At 46.8% G+C, this 19,315-nt stretch overlaps 1 protein-coding gene across 6 annotated transcripts in view; it reads right to left on the bottom strand.

The window, feature by feature from the left end:
• ASAP2 (ArfGAP with SH3 domain, ankyrin repeat and PH domain 2) overlaps positions 1 to 19,315 on the bottom strand; it is a 159,538-nt gene that overhangs the window by 54,750 nt on the left and 85,473 nt on the right. For all 6 annotated transcript variants that reach the window (XM_082425824.1, XM_082425823.1, XM_082425821.1 and 3 more), the window contains exons 4-9: positions 17,448 to 17,522; positions 15,661 to 15,710; positions 13,267 to 13,396; positions 9,388 to 9,473; positions 3,295 to 3,370; positions 2,933 to 3,019 (exon numbers count right to left, since the gene is read on the bottom strand). In XM_082425824.1, coding sequence (XP_082281950.1) covers positions 2,933 to 3,019; positions 3,295 to 3,370; positions 9,388 to 9,473; positions 13,267 to 13,396; positions 15,661 to 15,710; positions 17,448 to 17,522 — 504 coding nt within the window. The remainder of the gene's footprint in view (positions 1 to 2,932; positions 3,020 to 3,294; positions 3,371 to 9,387; positions 9,474 to 13,266; positions 13,397 to 15,660; positions 15,711 to 17,447; positions 17,523 to 19,315) is intronic.

The raw sequence follows: 19,315 nt of genomic DNA on the forward strand, positions 1-19,315 counted from the left end.
ACAGCACACGTCTGGGTTCTCAACAAATAGCAGAGAATCCTCCGGCACCGCAGCGGGACCTGTCCCAGCAGAACGCAGCTGAAATGGACGTTTGTGGGATGGGGAAGGCGGGAGAAGGCAAGGCACACAGTGAGGAAGCTCATGCAAAGATTAGCGGTGTTGAGAGTTGTAACTTTGTAGAGGGGGTCTTCTCCAAACGTTAAAATATGATGCATATATAGGTGTTCACTGCATAGTTTTTCAACGTCTCTGTAAGTCTGAAAAGTTTCAAAATAAAATAATGGAAAAGTCGAAGTGTAGCATCCTATTTACAGGGAACGGAAATATCAGGAACAGGATAGGAACGCCGGTGGTTTGGAGGTGTGGGGGTGCTGGGATCGCGACGGCACAGTCTTTTCTCCAAAGTACAGCCACGGGTGACAGAGCAGCAGCCCAAAGCCCCTGTATGTGACGGCCATTTCCTTCACTTAGACCAAACGACTGACGTTTAAGGTTCACAGGAAGGAACTAGGAGAGTAACTCCTACCAACCATCACTGCAGTTTCCTTGGGGCACGTTACCTAATTTTTATGAACTATAATTATGTAGAATTTTTATAACACTGAAAAAAATCCATCAACACCTTCATTTTTCTGCCTCACAGAAGAGAATCCAAAAACAAGGGATGAGAGCTAAACAACAATAACGCCCAAATGTTCGATTCTTGTAATTGCAGGGACCCCACTTATAAAAATTATTTTAAAATAGATAAAATTTAACTTATCCATTTTTGCTTATTACTTGCAATTGCGTTCACAGACTGTCCAATTTATGGAATACCATCATCAAAAAGCAACACAGAATGTGATACACAGAAAAGACAAGACATTCACAGCCAGGAGATCAGTGGGTTTGATCTTTGGGCATAAAGCCAGAGAAGAGCAGTAAAGAAGGTTCATTTGACCTCGCTGTGCATCTGGGCAGAACGGCTGGTCAACAAAAAACACAAAAACAACAAACCGTTAAAGACTTCTGGTCTGTGCTGGTAAATCTGTTATACTTTTCTGCAAAGCTGTAAATAACCGGCTTTCTGACAACAGCCAGTTTTCCCAAACCCCCTCCCCCTGCACAGCCAAAGCAAACAAGGCCCTTGCTCTGTGCCCAGAGGGCTACTGAACTCCAGCACCCGCTCTCCTGTATTTTAAACCTGAGCTTTGCTTCACAGGTTTGATCCTCCTTCTCGGATCCTTCTTGCTTCCAACCATTCCCACCAGCTCTCCAGGGCTCGATGGCATCCTGGCTCCTGCATTAGTGCTACCTCTTCTGGTTACAATCAGGCCACTATATTCTCCATACTCCAAGTTCTTTCTTTTTCTGTTTATATTCCATGTTTAGGAATATCCAAGTGTCAGGACCTGGATTCTCTAGATGGGGAGGAAGTCACCATGCTGTGGGTAATTCCCAGCACTATACAATTCCCAGCATGGAATCTCAATGGGCCAGTCTCTCACTTAGCTGACCCCTGTTTACCAAGAACCGATGAAATGAGCAATATGGTGCTATGATGTGACAGCCAGATGGGCACAGAAGGCAGGAGGGCCGCCTCAATCTGCTCGAGGTCCAGCTGGAGAAAAAGCATCTGTGCACTTGAGCACGTGGCCATCAAGCCCCCAAAGATATATGTTGCCATTGAAAAAACTCTCTCAAACAAAATGTGCGATACAGATCACTGCGGGGGCGGGGGGGCAGAGGCAGCCCTCCAGAGGCAGGGATTAAGGTACATCAGAAGGACAGGCAGAATTCAGCAACGCAGCGGAAGGGCAGGGGGTGAGCGGCTTCACTTTCACAAAGGAGTGACACCAAAGGCTAAACTGTAAACTTGGAAAATTTCCATTTCACTATCATTTATGCGTTCAAATTCTTTAGTCTTTAATAAAGTCCACAGCTACTGAAAGAAGAAAAGTAAAAATAAAAAATGCTACTAGCTATTAGTATATACATGGAGGAAATATCTATTTTTTGAAGTTCATGAAGAAAGCATGCAAAATTCTATAATTTATTAAAATACTGAACTACTTACTCTCCTAGACTTCGGTCACAAAAGGTAAATGCATTTGGGAGAAAAACAACAATATTCAGTTATAGTACAAGAACTTAAAACAAAATAGAGCATGCCAAACTGCCAACAGGGAACTTTATGCTCTGGTAAGTAGTTTAATAGAGGTATTGACCTAAAATCTACTAGCTATACACTTAAACATGTTCCTTTATTGACAAGGAAGTGGATTTATGTTAAATTTCACATTATAATAGCCACACTGTAGCAAACATATACAATTACCTCAAATTTTACTTTTTAAAAGGTTTTCCAACAAGCCCCCCCCCAAATACAAATCATCACTGCGAATGTGCTGGCCCACAGAGAAGTGATTATATGAAAGAGATGACGCAAGAAAACTAAGGTTTCTGCCCATCAGAAAGCAGCTCCAAGAAAATCAAGCTCCTCCCATTTTATGGAACATAATCTCCAGGCTGGAAGATTCAGATGGTCACCAGTCACCCACTGATGCCACACGGGCAAAGTCCATGTATATCTGTGGGCAGGGAAACCACAAAGCTCCAGGGAGAGAACCAACGGCATGAATAACGAGTGTCTATGTGACGGAGACCCTAAGAGCTACTCATCCAGCAACGGACGGAGCAGAAGAGGTTTAAATACTGTGATTAAGGCCATGCCTACGGTAATGCTTCCCCATGAAATAAGAATATTTTTAAATAGATGGTTTTATAAAACCAACTTAAAGAACAAACTACACGTTTCCATGTTGCCCGATACAGCCCCACAGTGAACTGAGCGCCCAGAGACCTGGATCTCACCTCCTCAGTCCCGAAGCCCCCGAGACTGAGGGATGAAAACATAAAATAGCAATCTTTCAAAATTAAATCCCCTCACCTCTTTCTGTTCAACCTGTAATGCTGATTTCAAAATATCTCGAAGCTGTATCAACTGCCTTCTCTCTTCATCCTGGGCCTGTTTGATCTTTAAAAAACGAAACAAAGCAGAGAAAAGTATGGCTGAGGTACAGTGAGATGGTGGAGTTCGCGGGGCATTTCTCCATAAATGCAACCTTCTCCCAACCAAGACCGAGGACGGAGTGGGAACCCCATTCTCCACACTCCACGTGGCGCTTCAGGGCTGTCACTTTCTGGGTAGCACAGCACGCAAACACGAGATTACACGGAAGCAACATTTAAATCAAAGTGTTTGTCGCATAAAAACTCTTTCAACACTCATGTGGGAGGGAAACTACTTACTGTGTGAAGATCCGTTGAAAGTGTTTCAATGGAAGGTTTGAGGCTTTCAACTGCTTTCAGTCCATCCTGGAAAAAACTAGGAGGAAAAAAACAAGAAACATAGATTGTGTTTCATAAAAGAGAAAACAATTTTGTTAGATGGAGAAAAAACTTCTTTCAAGGAAATGACTGAGATCACTATGGAATTCCTGGGGGAAAAGACTAGGACCCAAACCTTGAAATATTAGGCAAACCAAGAATAAAGTGACACTCAAAACTAAGAGAAAAGGCACTGCAGTAAGTCTCGTATTTGTGATTTTTCTTGACCCATATCAAATGAGCCCTAAATTTTCAGTTTATAACGGGAAACAGGACTCTACTGACAAATGGCAGCAAAGGCTTCGGTTCAGGAACGGAAGAGTCTGAGGCCAGGAAAGCATGGGGTGAACACAGAATAAGATGCTAAAATATTTTCCTTGACAGGCAACAGCTAAGTGGAAAAGAGAAAGAATGCAGAAAAAAAGCAAGCGAGCCTGAAGCACATGAATGGCCACGCCCCGTGGGCAGAGCAGGGAGATGTGGTTGCAGAACTTGAGATCGAATATCAAAAGGAACTTTATATTTTTAACGCTCAGAACCCAGTGCTTGTGAAGTCATCTTTAACCAGTGATTCAGGAAGTACAACAGAGGCTGGATGAGTTTTTCTGCAGCAACAGCAGGCTGACGTGCAGCAAACTGCCTTTGAACCCTTTTGAGAGGAAGGAGAGGCTTCCCAGGGAGCTTAGGAGAGAGTTCAAAACCTGTAAGGAGGCCTAAAATGCCCGCGGACTTGGCCCCTGCCTATGTCTCCAGGCTTCCACCCACACCATTTGCCCCTTTATTCACGGCTCTCTATTCCTCTATGGAGGCAAGTCCTCCCTGCCTCAGGCCCTTTGCACTTGCTGTTTCTTTCCTCTCAAGAGTTCTCCCTGCAGCCTACCTTCTGTTTCGCCTGGTTCATTCCCACTCACTCTTCAAGTTTTAAGTTAGATATGGCCTCACCCTTGAGGTGTGCCACAACCCCCATCCCTTCAAAGAGGTCTCCTTGCCAGATTCTCTCAGAGCATTCTGTCTCTGGCTTCAAAACACTCACCAGAACTGCCATTACGTGTTTGCTGGTGTAACTGTTTAAAATAAAATCCCCCCATTAGATCTGAAGTTCCAGGAGGGTGAGGACACAGTATCCACAAAACCTGACACATTTCAGGCACACAATATTTGTTGAATGAAGAAATTAATGAGGAAAGGAAGGAGAATTTCTAACTTCTGCCAGTTTACTGGGTACCAAGGAGACTATCTTCAAAAAGTGATCTGGGGTTCACGTGTTTATTTCTTTTAAACTCAGCAATGGTCCTGTGGGAATTTCCCATACCAAGTATGCAATTAGCAGGAGGGGTTGTAAAAACAATGCTGCATGACACTTAATACAATAACTCCAAGGAGGAAAGGAGGAAGGAAGAGGAAAGCGTACACACAGGATGTGGGTTACGAACCACTACTAGCTAGTTATTAGGAATCAGAGGCTGGGCTATTAGAATTTCTTACCTTAAAAATCTTCAGATATATGCATAATTTTAACTTTACATTCTCATTCCTGTATTTTGCCTAATTCATTTTTTTCTAAATGTAAAATACGCTTCTGGTGTAGCAACTGTGTCCGTGTTATAATGACTTTTCCACATGTCTGTTTCCACTGATAGGGCAGAAATGCCATGCCATATACGTCTCTGTGTTTCCACTCTGAGCACAATGGCCGACACAGAGCAGCAATTTTAAATTGAAAAGGAAACTGGGAAGAACAAACACAGGAATGAGAAACTGAGCTTTTCCCCCTTGTCATGAACTCATTCGGTTCTCATGTTTTGTTTCAGCTCTATTTTTTTTTTTGTATAACTATTTTATTAATCAATTCAAATTCTTATAAAATAGGCGGGGTTGGGAGGGAGGGGGAGAGAGAGAGAGAAGCTGGACACACACTAGTTCAGGGGGTAGGAAAATTGTCACAGGAGATCAGCACAGAAACGGTCCTGCTCTCGGGGAAAGGGAGCGGGTGCACAGCTCCAGAATCTCTGTGCCTGGCAACTGTCCCCACAGTGAGAGCACCTCGCAGGGGAGTCAAGGGCTCGGAGACGAGTTTCTCATCACAGACGCTGTTTCCATCATGACACTGCACGGTGTCACACTTGGAATAACGATACAGATTTAGGGTTCATCTCTGTAAAAGCACAGCCAATCCTGACCGTCTACCTAGGAAACCTCCTCCCTCTGATTTTCAAAACTCCTATCTTTCCGTACCGTCCTTACTGAGGCATGTTTGTATACTTTCTCTGGCCTTAGGGAAAGCTTCAAAAAAAGGGGCCCCTTTGCTGACTGCTGTCACCGCAACATTCCTAAGTACAAACCCCCAGACATTTTTTTTAGCTTGAGCCTGTTAACACCTTCCCAAGCTTCAGTCAAAACAACATTTACCATCGGTATTACCAAACGTCGACTTTTGTTTTTTATCTAACGTTTTCTAGCCTACCTGATCAAATTCGCCAGCCTTTAAAATACACCCACTGAGATCCAACCTTCAGGCGCCCACAAGCGGGCGGACTCTCCCTTCTCCAGCCTTCGCAACTGCAGCCTCACGGCCGGCAGCCTCCGCCCTCCCCCCCGGCTGGAGTGCGCTTGTCCAGGGCACCGGACTGGGTCTCATTGCATCTGCAACCCAAGTTCATCAAGCCGCAACTGGTCACAGTGGTTCTCAGCAGATATTTGCTCAGAGAACAAGTCACTTCAACACTCATCACTACTGTTCAGAACGTGACCGTTTTTGTTTATTTCTGTTTTAAAGACTGCCCTATTTCTAGGTTCACACTAGAGAAAGGATCCTCAATCTTTAGCAGCAAAGGCTAGTAAGACACGTTTTCCAGGCTCTTCTAGGAACTAGAGATGCCAAGTCTTTCCTTAAATGAAATAAAAGACAAAGAACCTACTCTGCAAGAATGCTTCCAGAGCAAAGCAAAAAGGAGTAAAAAGCAAAATAATGTCTGTCTAAGCAGTTCTAAGGGTGAACGCCTGAACATGGTTCCACAGAATCTAGTTTCCACCAAGAGGCCTCTTGGTACCTGCAGAGACGAGCAGCTTCAGCTGAGCACGCTGCCTCTGCCCGCCGGGCACGGCCGTGCTCCCCGGTGAGAAGTGGAGACCGGGAATGTTCAATGGGGACGCGAAGGAACTGCCCGGAGGACAGAGACACGCGTGGCCACTGGCTCCTTTGTCCCATGGCTGAGTCACTCAGGCTCCACACTTTACGCCCCAAAATATGCATTTGAAAAGTCAAAGCTTTCCAAATGTTTTTAAGAGCGTGCAGTGTGTATGTACACGTACACACACGCACACACACACACACTCACTCATCCAGAAAGGAAGTAATGGAAGATTCATCATTTTTAAAGGTTACTGAGCTCATGCCCATAAAAGGCCAATTGGTTCAATTTTCCACAAGTGGTCTGTTGCTACCCAACTGATTAGTTTGGGCAAAATAAAGAAAAAAAAGGAAATCCCAGAATAACTTCTCTTTAAAAATAAAATATCAGCAAGGAAACAACCCACTTCCTAAACAGCCTCACATAAGGTTACAAGGATAAGACCGAAGAAGTAATTTATATGTTAATCACACAGGATTTTGAATCTCTGTAAAATAATTCATCTTAAAAACTCTACAAATTAGGGGTCTTTCTATTTTCTAAGCTCCACGCTTGGAGCTCTGTTAACCCAGGATGAATCACACAGCACATCTTCCGTTGCTGTTGGACCTCCACTGCTTTAGAAGTGCAGTGTCGTCAGAGATGTAGTAAGAATTCCAAAGCACAGCTCCATCCAATTCAGTGCAATTCACTACTGCAAATCGTTCCAGGTAAACGCGCTAGAGGTTAAAAAATAAATGTCATGGAGGACATCCTTGAAGAGCACACAGTTCAGCGGGAGACAACATGAAAGGGGCCCTCAGGGGAATGTGCAGAGAGCACGGTGGTAACCAGAAGGAAGAGAAGTGTGCAGGTAAGCGGGAGAGCAGACGACTTCAAAGCAGCCAGGTACACCTGAGCTGGGCCGCGAGGAGGAACAGAGGCTGGGGAAGGCACAGGAGGGGCAGAAGTGCATTCTAGGCACAGGGCGCATCGTGTGTAAGGGGGCAGCAGCGTGGGGCACAGCCCGCTAAGGGAAAAGCAAGTGGATGCGTGTGGCAGTAGCACCCTCAAAGATGTCCACGTCGCTCCACACCCCTCCCTGTACTGTCGCAGCCTGCGCCCGGCACTGCGGCTCCGAGCGCCCTCGGACGCAACCTGCAGGCCTAAGTGATCGCCCGCCCGCTCCTCCCCATCTGGGTCCTTCTCAACACACACAGTAACCTGCTGCAACAGAACCGGAACGGGAGGAGCTACCCTGGCGTCCCCAGCCAGCACACGCTCTTCTTGTCACACTGCTGCCTCTGCACAGCCATAGCCAGGCCCCGAATCTCCGTCACGTACCTGCCCGTGCGCTTGCGGTCTCCCCACCCCACCTGAAGGTCCATGCAGGTAGGAGCCTGGCTTCCTTCATGCTGCACCACCTGGCACGCAGTAGGAGCTCAATCACTACTTGCTGAATGAATCCTCTGCTTGAAACTTTGAGAGCTTCCCAGTACGTCTGGGATAGAATCGGATGCCGTTAACCAGACCTCCAAGCCGTCCCCACCCCAGGCTTTCCTATGCAGCTTCATTTCCTTCAGTCACACTGGCCTTCCTACTGCCTCAAGACCTTGACTTTGCCTGGACTGTTCTTCCCCCGTTCCTTACCTGCTGGCTCCTACTCACCCTTCAGACCTCAGAATACATGAATACATGTCCCTCAAAGAGGCCTGCAGCGAATTCAAGAAGAATTTGAACACCTACTGTGGGCCAGGTACTGTGTTCTGGCTGCTGGAACACACAGCAAGGAACGAAACAGAAAAAAGACAAGAAATCTCTGCCCTCAACCTTAGCCTGAACTATACTCTTCTATTCTGTTCTATTCTGTTCTTTCTCAGACTCCCGCACTTCAGAGCACTTTGTTCAACGTGCAGTTCTAAGTGCGCTTGCCTAAGTCCAGCTCCCCTACCCGATCCAGCAGGAACTGTGCCTGAGACGTACATTACTCTGTCTCCAGCGTCTCCTCGGACGGTGCCCGAGGCACGGCACACACTCAACAAAAGCAGTGAATAAGCCCGCGGCCTGTTTATAGCAGCGACGGGGGGTCAGGGAGGAGAAGTAGGATGAGGAGAGCGGAAGACAGTGAGGCCAAGAGGTGAGGCCCAGGTTGTGAAGGGCTGACGGACGTGGTGAAGTTGAGTACGTGAACGGTTCCCAGACCTGCAAGTTCCTCCTTCCCTTCCACACGCAGCCTCCTTTGCTCAGTACTATCATTTGTTTTATATGATAAGTAATACATGAAAGTATTCTTTTAATTTAAGACACTGCATTAACACCATCTCACTTCTCTTTTAACAAATAAAGAACATCCGAGAATCAAACTAGTTTGCCACTTTACAAGAAAAGCAAAAATAAGTATATTTGATAATGTAGATTTTTACATTATTTTTAGTTTTTGAGATATAAAACTCAAACCATAAAATCCACCCTTTTAAAGTGTACAATTCAGTGGTTTTTAGTATATTTATTCACAAAGTTGCGTAATCATCAGCCCTATCTAATTCCAGAATATTTTCGTGACCCCAAAAAGAGACCCTGTGCCCGCTGGCAGTAATTCCTCCCTGCCCCCTTCCCTCAAGCCCTGGCAATCACCAATCTGCTTTCCGTCTCTGTGGATCTGCCTATTCCTGACCTTTCAAGTAAATGGAACCATCCAGTATGTGGTCTTTTATTTCTGGCTTTTTTCACTTTACAGGTTTTCAAGGTTCATCTTTGTTGTAGCCTGCATCACTGTTTCATTCCTTTCACTACAGAGTTTTAAATAAGTGTTTACTCTCCTCAACACAATACTACAGATCTCCCAGAAGTTGCCATAAAGAAAGAAACATCTGAAATACCATCATAACAAAGAAAAAGAACTTACTTGCATTGGGCATGAAAATATTTGATCAGATTCTGAAGTAAATCCACTCCCTTTTTAATCTTAATTTCATTGACCTTCAGCAGATACTGTTAAAAAACAAAACAAAACAGGAAATGTCATAGATAGAAGCAGAATATGAGCTGAACGTGAGCCTCTGAGGACAGATCACCTCTTCTACTTCTCTGACATCTTGCACGATGGGTAGGGCTCACGGTAGATGCTTAATATTTTTTGAATGCCATAACTAAATGTTTCTTTCAGTTTGGTGCCACATGCATTATCTGACATACAGGTAAGTAAATGCTTAACTTTAAGTGCCAAGAACTCCCCAGTAATAAAATATTCTGTCTTAACCAGCTAGGAGAAATTTCTGCCCTAGTTGCGTGGAAGAATGAGGCCAGTTCGAATGAAAGGGATTCTACCCATCTCAAACACTGCTGTCCACATACTCTGTCCCAGGTCCCTTTCTTTAGGCAGGTCATCGTCTAAACACTAACTGCTAGTCTTCTGTAGTTGAGACTTTGTCTCCATGTCTCTAATACTAAAACACTTCCCTGACACTTTTAAAAAAACATCGTGATTGTTTAAAAAGAAAAAAAAGGAATTTTAAATTCAAATAAATTAAAGCCGTTTTTAACTTGGAGACTTCATTAACAACCACTAAGACATCAGGAAGCCCCAGGGATCTACAAAACAAGCATCCGGAAATACACTTGTTCTTTGCTAAAAGTTTATAGAACAAAGACTCCATAAATTCCCTGTCCCTTCCACTGCTGAAATAGGGCGTCAACAACTCTGAGAACGCGTCGCCTCTAAGACTGAATGCCCCCGAAAGAGCTGTTGACCCCTGCTGACCACAGGCATCTCAGCTGTAACCTGGGAAACTTGCGTTCAAGTGGCCTCCCAGGTCAGCCGGCAGCCCAGCTGGAAGAGGGAAGCTGAAACGGTAACTACATCAACTGCCTTTACATCCTCATCTCCCTCCTTTCTGATACTTATTCTCTGTTAATTAAATAAGATGTCTGGCAATGTATCAAAATGGTTAAATGGTTAATAAGATGCTTGGCCATGCATCAAACGTTAAAATGCACGTACCGTTTGACCCAGAAATTCTACTTACGGGAACTTATTCTAAGAAGATAACCATAAAAGTTTACAAAGATGAATAGAAAAGAAGGTTTGTTGCAGACTTGTGTGTAAAAGTGAAAAATGGCAACAACCTAAATGTAATGAATGGGGAATTAAAGTGTGGTACATCCACAGAAAGAAGGGCTATGTAGCCATTAAGCCAATAAAGCAGAGACTTCCTGACATGGAAAGATGTCCGTCGCACACTAGTGAGTGAAAACAATCAGGTTACAAAGCAGCAGCGGAGAATGACCCTGTTTATACCAGTTGTCTTTATGTGTGTATAATAGGGACATCTGAAAGATGTTTAGCTAAACGTCAAAGCGGTAATCTTTTGGTAAGTAAAATCTGTGGTGATTTTTAATTTCTTTTATATATATACACATATATACACACACACACACATATATACTGGCCAATTTTTTAAAGCACATATTTTTATAATCATAAAAAAGCGAGAGCGGATCTCTCATACGTTCTCAATTCACGGAAGCTCTGTATTACCTATCTGGCATACTGACTGTCTTTATAAGATTCATTTTGAAGAAAACGTTCCGCAGCTTTAAAATAAACACCTGGAAGTCACTTTTCTACATTAGATCCCACGCAACTAAAACTTTAAACACCTAAACAACGTCAAACGTTTACAAAGCTTGAGAACTTCAGTTTGGGGAAATGGTTGAACAATCTTAAAATGATGTTAACTGCAGCAGTCTGTTCACTCTGCGGGGCTGGGTTCTCAGGGACTGCTTTTCAGATGCTCTTCCCTCCAGCCCAGGTCTGTCTGGCCAGTGTGCACAGGCTTCCTCAGACACGTGCTCCTCTGTCAACTCCAACCTCACTGCCCGGTCAGCCCACCTCGGCTTCTGTGCCTGCCCAGAGCGCCAGACCCCACCAACCGCCAGCTCTGCAGCGCAGGGACCCCGTGATGCTCGGCACAGACTGGGGCCCGACGGCCACTCGGGGACCCGCCCGACAGATGACTCACGTGTGTGACTTAGAGGCGTCGGGTAGATAGCGTTTTTCCCATAAAACAACCTACTTGACCAGTCCACACACCCATTCACCCAGACGAGGAAAAGAGCCCAGTCCCAGAAAGCAATGACAGAGCTGAGGATGGAACCCGCACCCTCACCTCAAGGGTGTTACACTAACATGCTGCCTGAGTCTCTCGGTCACTAAACGTACTTTAAACAAGCAGTCCTGCAGAGTTTACGTCAATAGCTTTCCCCCTCACTAGCCAAAATGAGAGCTCATCCTGAACTCACACACACACCCTTCCCAAATCCACTCTCTGTGAAACACTACTACTTAATTTTACCCAGAGTCAATAAGAGCAATACCGTGTCTGTACAACACACAGCGGTTTCTTTGCCCCTGTCTCTATCACCCGGGATGACTTCTCCAACACTGTGTGAAACGGGTCAGGCAGGTATTATTATATGTGATGTCTGTTTATAAAACAGCATGTGTATAAAAGCAACCACTCTCCTACCTACAGTAACACTTGGAGCTTAGTTAACTTTCTAAAAAGTCACGTAATGAAAAACAAAGCAGCAAAGGAGGGACAGAGGAACAAAAAAGACATAAGACATGAAAAACAAAAAAGTAAAAGAGCAGCTATAAACCCAACCACATCAATAGTAACATCAAATGTGAATGACTAAACAATCCCATCAAAAGGCAGAGACTGTCAGACTGGATAAAAAAACATGATCCAAATATAGATCATCTACAGGAAACACACTGTAGATCCAAAGATACACATAAGTTGAAAGTAAAAGGCTGGAAAAAGAGATCCCATGCAAATAGAAACCAAAAGAGAGCTGGAGTGGCTGTACTAATACCAGACAAATATCCCCGATGCCTGGGACTGATTCCCCTCTGCTGACCACTTCACAGTTTGCTCTGGGAATAGAAATGCATTTAATACACTCCTAAGACACACATCTATAAGGACTAGGCTCCTACTGTAATTAACAAATTAACAAACAGTCTAACATCAGAAAGCGCCTTCTGATGAGCTCTGCTGTTGACTGCTTAAAGGGAATCAAGAGCTGGCTGAACCGAGTTTCAACACCTGTCACAAATATCACCACTGCATTGTGGACACTCAAAACGTTAAGTCTGCCTGGCTACAGGAGGGAACACAAATGCCATCACGCTCAGGAGGCTTCACTGCCACCGCCCGGAGGAGCGAACCCTCAGGCCGAGGGGTAAACTGTTTCCACAAACAGACCCCCAAGCAAGGTATAAAAAAGGCTGGAAGCAAAGGCCTGCATGATTGGTCTTCGACATTTTCCACCCCTGAGCCTCCAGCAGAGAAATGTTCTGAGTGTCAGTCCTGCCATTCTCCCCTCCCCGAGGCAAGGACTTGGGCTGCCGGTGGAGCAGGACAGAGGACCTCCCCAGGGTGCCTGGGCCTCTGGCCTTGGGGACCGTCCCCACCCCGAGCAGGCGGAGCCTGGGGGCACGCACTTGCAGAGGCTCTCACACTCACAGAGGGGACCACGGCTGGGGTGTCACCACCCCGCCCCCGGCACCTCCTTAAGAACACCGAAGCAGGGGCGAGTGTGTGCGTGTGGAGGCAGAAAGAACCCGCTTTCAAGTGAGTCGCTCCTTCAGAAAGGCTGGAGCTGGGCTAATCTAGCCCCACGCTACAGGAGCCCCAGGCTCCCTGAACAACAGAAACTGGACGACAGGGTCCGGCAGTGCATCTGGCGTTTGCCCCAAAGCGTCTGGCGGACGTACCTCGCACATCTGCAGCTGGAAGAATCGCCGCTCCTTCTCCATCTCCTCCGCGATCTCCGCCCCGCTGATTTCCGTGCGGATCATCCCGTGCAGCTTGGCGTGCTCCTTCTTCTCCTTTTCTATCTTGGTTCTACGTGTGGAAAAAGCGAGACTCAATCAAGACACCTCCAGACTGGACAGCCCCGCTGCGATCCCGACACCCACCCTGGACACGAATGCTCGCCGAGCCTTTCCGGAACAGGACGGCCTCGAACTCACTGGAAAGGAAAAAGCGTTTCGTCATAAACATGTCAACCGTGGCCCTTTCTGTTGTGTATCGACCCAACAAATGCTTCCAGAGCAACCCGACTACAACAGTGCTCATCATCACAGAAGAACACAAGTGACCTTTCCCGTTTTTAAGCGTCGCTCCCCTTTCCACGTCTATCTCATGCTCGCCTGTGCTCGAGTCCAGTGTGCGGGTCAGGGTACCAGCTGACCCCCGGAGTGCATCCCGAGACAGGTGACCAGGGTGAGGCAGCCACGCTTCACACTGGTTAGGAAGGGCTTGGACTAGTAACTGGATTTTTATCCTGGAGCAAAGGACGCTAAACAAAAGCCACAGAAAGCACTCAAAAATATAAAGGGTGCCATGAAGAGGAGGGCGCAGACTTCCCTGCAGAGCCCCAAGGCAGACGCTACACAACACAGGCAGCGTGTCTTAGAAAGCTGTTCAACACGAAATGGGTCCCTCTGGGTCCAGAGGCCCCATCATTTGGGGAGGGGGTATTTAGGAAGAGGCGAGAAATAGTTTCTAATCCTTGTTCTTTATCTTGAAGCACAGCACTGGGCGCACAGTAGACCCTCAGTGACTTGACTGGGGGAGTAAGAACGTAAAGAAAAGGTGACCGTTTGGTGAGGATGTTGTTAAAGGGGCTCACGCACCAGGGAGGCAATGTGACTGGAGGGCCCCGGGGACAATCACACAACTCCAAGCCTCCCCTGACGCCACCGCAAAGGGATCAAGACATGGCCCAGATGTCGGTCACTCTTGTAATGATCAGGTATGGAACGACAGGCCAGGAATTGTAAAGACGTCTTAAAGCTGTTTGTTGCATATCACAGGGCCTCTCAGGATAAATCAATCTTGCATGTAAAGGGGTAGAGCTAATTTTTTAATTGATCCCAGAATTACTCTGAGTTTTAAAGGGTGCTGCTCCTTCGTTCTCCAATTCCGGGATTTTGTGAGTACCTCTGTCCTCACCTTATCTATGTGTGTCTTGATTTTACAGAATTGGATCTCGTTCCTCTTTCAAACCTTTTCCTTTCAGAAGCAGAAGACTCTCTCAGGCAACCCTCTTCAGAGACCCTCTCCTGTCCCCGGTTCAGATATGCACAGAAGCATTTCCTCTAAGGCCCTCGAGGGCAGCAGCGACGGCAGCTCAATGAAGTCGGCAAATCCATGTCCTGCCCTTGGCTCAACTAGCCTCTCGTGGTTGACCAGCAGCAAATACCAAGGCCAGGTTTCCCACCTGTAAAGCAGGAACGTGGACCCGTTCCTTATTCACTGCACTGAACTGACACACAGATGCAGGATGCTAATGAGCCAGGGGTAGTGAGTCTGGAGATTCTCTGGGTTGAGCTGACCTTCAAAGCCTTCTGGTTTAATACTGTATCTGCGCTTACATACGAACGTGTGCCATTAGTGAGACTCCGGAATTTGGAGTATGGGAGCTTAAGATTTCCAGGATGGGATGAGTACCAAAGGTTTGGGATTCCTTGGTGTGAGCTTTGTGATCCTTCAGCTCTGAATAGAGACCCAAGGCTGGTAAAAGCAAACAAACCCAATTAAATACGTGTAGTTACATCTGAAAAGGCTTTCTTCTTATCGCATCCCACTTTACCAGATGGCTTCATATAAAAGTTTCTATTTCCACTGAGAAAACTCTATTACCCAATGCACAGCAATTACAAAGCAAGCCTGAGGCATTTAAAAATATTTTCTACTTCTCAAGTATTTAAGATAATTGAAATCATCATTCCCACAATCGCTAGCCCAATTCTAGCTAGCTCAATCCTCTCCACTCGAGGAAATGAGAAACTGTGATCAGAAATGTTACAAGTGCCTGAAGTCAACCAGTAGAAGTCAATTAAGGTTCCTGAAAATAACATTCTGTAGCCATTAGGACATAAGAGGAGGGATGAGGAAAAAACAGTTTAAAGAGGTTTACATCATGAATGTAGACACCTGGTATGAAAGCATCTGGTATCACAACAAACCACAGCAACACAGTTTTGGGTGAATTCTTTCCTGGATTAAGGTTTATTTAGACAATACCTTTAAGCAATAAAGGCTCGATTTAAAATTAAAATCTCAAATTACCTATGCTTACTTTTATAAATGAAAATACTCACATTTTTGTTTCGTAGTCCTTCCAAGCTTTATCAAAAGGCTTTTTCAGATCCTGTAAACAGAGAGGCATAAATTAAACAGGACTAATCATTAATTTCTGGGCAAGATAAACTTATCCCTAGACTAGCCCTGAAAGGAGTATTAATTTCTGCAATAAATGACGTATGTGATCCCAGGAAAAATGGAGAGCTTAGAGCACAGGCTTTTAACCAGACTAGCGGTAGCATTTAGTTTTTTTCTTTCTCTTTAAGAAATTTTTATTATAGAATATACCAAATGCACACAGACAAAAGTGGAGAGAATTATATAACGTACCTAGCTAGCTAGGTCAGCTAGCTATAGCAAGTATCAACTCACAGCCCACCCTGTTTCACTTATACCCTGCCCTCTGCCCTGAGATTATTCTGAAATTAAACCCAGAAAGACAAAACATTTAATCTGCAAGTATTTTAGTATATCTCTCTAAAAGAAAGGGACTCTGATTTTTTTCTATTAATATAGGAATCTCCTCAACACATGTACCCCTGATCTGGGCCCCAAAACAAGAATATGAAAGCCATTCACCTTCTCCTGAGGTCTCCCAATTCTGTCTGGAACTCAGGACCTCATATTCTCTGATAAAGCCTGACTCAAAAATATACTGAGCCACTAGAAATTCTATCAAATTTGGTTCCCACCTATTTATGCTCCCTTTAACAGGGGTCTTTTAGCAGAGAAAACCCCTTTGTTGTGGGGATTTTTTTCTTTTTTTGACTCTTCTTTGGCCTTCTGACGAGGCCTAAGCTCCACAGCCTGGCACCTAAAGCCTCCAGGAAGGCGTCTGCCCACCCCGTAAGCCTCATCTCCCACTCTGCAGCCCCGCCGACCCAGGGCCCCTCGTGCAGGGCTGCGTCATGCTGCTGCAGACTGGCATGGTTTCCCCTCTGCTTTGTGTGCCATTCCCTCCCGCTTTTCTGGTTCTCGCCGGACGTGTTCTCCGGGCCCCCAGGGGATGCTGAGCAGTGTTCCTCAGTGTCCTGACGGCTCCCCGGGCCCAGGCTCCTTGCCCCAACAGCTCTCCTGGCACTTCTGCCCCTGCAGAGGCCCCCGTGATCGGCTGGGCTTCCAGATGTGCCAGAGGCCGCCGGGGATCACGTGTGGATCCCATCAGAGCCCTCGGTCGCCTAAGAACTGGGGCACGATTGCCTCCCTTTCACATCACACACCTGTCTGGGCCAATGACATGCGAGAGCAACTTTCTGCTTGGTGCCTGGTGCCCACACAGCACTCGAGCCCTGACTGTCCCCACGCACGTGCCCGGGGAAACAGTTCACGGCTCAAGTGTTTGTACGAGGCAAGGCGAGGCCTCAACAACGAGTACCCTTTGGAGGACAGAAAAATAAAGGCGGCTCAGGCCCTGCTGGCGCCCGTTCTCCCTCCAGGAAACCACCCTGCAAGGGTCCTATCCCAGGGCTCAATCAGTGACGCGCTAGCTGGAAAAACCAGACCTCACACAGGGTTCCCTGCTCAACGGGCAGAACCCAAAAGCCGTTGACAGTTTCCAGAAGAGCTGTTTCTTTCCCTTCCACATCAGGAGCACCAGCAGGAGAGCCAGAAAGGCCACGGGTCACCACTGCTAGGGCCGAAAGGTGGTGCCACGACGGCCAGTCAAGGGAGCCCGAGGCAGCCCGGAGCCACCCCGCCGTCCCAGGAAGAAGGCTCGAGGCCGCGGCTGCCCCGACTGGCCAGCGTGACGTGATTCCACGTCCTATGAAAACCGCCCCCTGTGACAGGACTCTTCATGTCATACCCCTTTCACTCCTTTTAGGTCCCCCTTCAGCAAACTGTCCAGAGGGAAGGAGATTATGTTGTTCATATTCTGAATCTAAAAAACAAAAACAGAAAAAGATATCCTTATTCCATTTCCTTTTTAATCTAAAGTAAGGACAGCAAGGAGGTTAGAGAACACGCGGTGATAATTAAACTTCCCTTAAAACCTGACCAGCACAAGTATGACAGCCTTATTCATTCTTACATTCTAAGTAATGATTTTACCTTACAAATGAATATATAACTAACGAAAAGTCTACATCTGTCTATATTTCACAACAATAATAACCTTCTATTATTGGGCTATGAAGTCTGTGGAAAGATAATCATTACAACGAAGAAAAAAAAAAATCAATGACAGAATCACTTTAAAGACACAGGAACAGAAGCCCAAACACTTCCTATTCTCACTCATGGCTCCATCCGATGCCCCGGGACTGGGCTTTGGCCAGTTCTGGGGGCCCAGAGCCCCCAATCTCCCTAGCACAGCCCCCAACAGGGGAGACTAAAAGGAAAAACAGAACGAAGGGGGCTTCTGTCTCCTGAGAACGTGTATAAGTGGGTGTTGAGAGAGAACTAGAAAAGAACCGAGAGAGAGAGAGAGAGAGAGACAGAGAGAGAGAGAGGAAAGCAGATAAATGAGAAAGGGGAAAGGAGGGACAAGTGGTCTTAAGGTCCCCTATTCTCCCTGAAGCAAGAAGGCAAAAGATGGTGGCTTAGCAAGTTGTCACCACAGATTAAATGCGGAGAACCAGACCCTCCTGACACACTCGGGCATGCTCACGCTATGCAAGCCCGTCCCCGCCGGCCGTTCAGCTGTGGGCAACTTAAAGACACAAAGCTTCAGTCAGCAAGAACCTGGACGCACAGACTCCCCCCGGCTCTGAAGCCGACAGGAGTCCCTCCCCAGTGAGAAAATAAGCTGAGCCTCTACTTTCTCACCTCCCCAGGCTCTCTCCCCCTAAGTCAGCACAAGTGGCACGCAGCCTTCTGGGGCTGTGTGCATGTGTCACCTTGGTGACACGCACCGAGATTACGGGACCACAAAAGGACAGAGGCAGGAGTCAGGACTGTGGAACCCTTTGCATCCCTTCTTACAACCGAGCAAAGGAGAGCTTTATTTTTAGTAGAATTACCTTGACTGGGAAGACCCACCACAGGCACAATTTTTAGGGCGATATGGGATCTGATTTCCATGCACTGTTCAGCATATGAAATCTCAAAACGGAGAAAGAAATTTACTTGAAAAATACTGGTAAGGTGTGTAATAACGCCTGCACCAACCACCTTTCCTGCCAAATAAATGGTCAGTTAATGACCGTCATTTCAGAAACGCCTTCTGGGGTAACTTCTGTCTGGCGCTGACACAGCTCAACATGCGTCATGCACCCGGCAGAGGCAGTGTCATCAGCTATGACGTGCTAGGATTAGCCTCGAGAGTTAAGCTGTAAATACTGAAAAGCTGAGTTTAAGGCGAGGTCCCGTGGGTGACGGGAAGGGATGGAGACAAGGCCGTGCAGGTGACTCACCCCTGGCGCGAGCACACCTGGGCTTCCGCTGAGCCGTGGGGGGCTCCGTCCCCACACGCGCCCCTCGTTCCCACCCCCGCCGCCTCGGGCCCCTTGTCCGGCCGCCGCCGCCCCTCACCCCCTGCTCGCGGCACTCTCCTCCTCCTGGGCTCCAGCCCTTCTGACCCGCTGCTCGCCCACAGCTCCCTCTGGCCTTCCCACCGGCCTGCCCCTCAGTGGCCTCACTGCCCCTCGTCTGGACTGAGGCACCGCTTCCCCTGCTCCTGGCCACCGTCTGGGATCCCAGTCTCTGCCCGTCCCAACCCCTCCTAGGCAGTTG

This window comes from Balaenoptera physalus, assembly GCF_965194825.1.
Source record: "Balaenoptera physalus genome assembly, chromosome: 15".
Taxonomy (NCBI): Eukaryota; Metazoa; Chordata; class Mammalia; order Artiodactyla; family Balaenopteridae; genus Balaenoptera; species Balaenoptera physalus.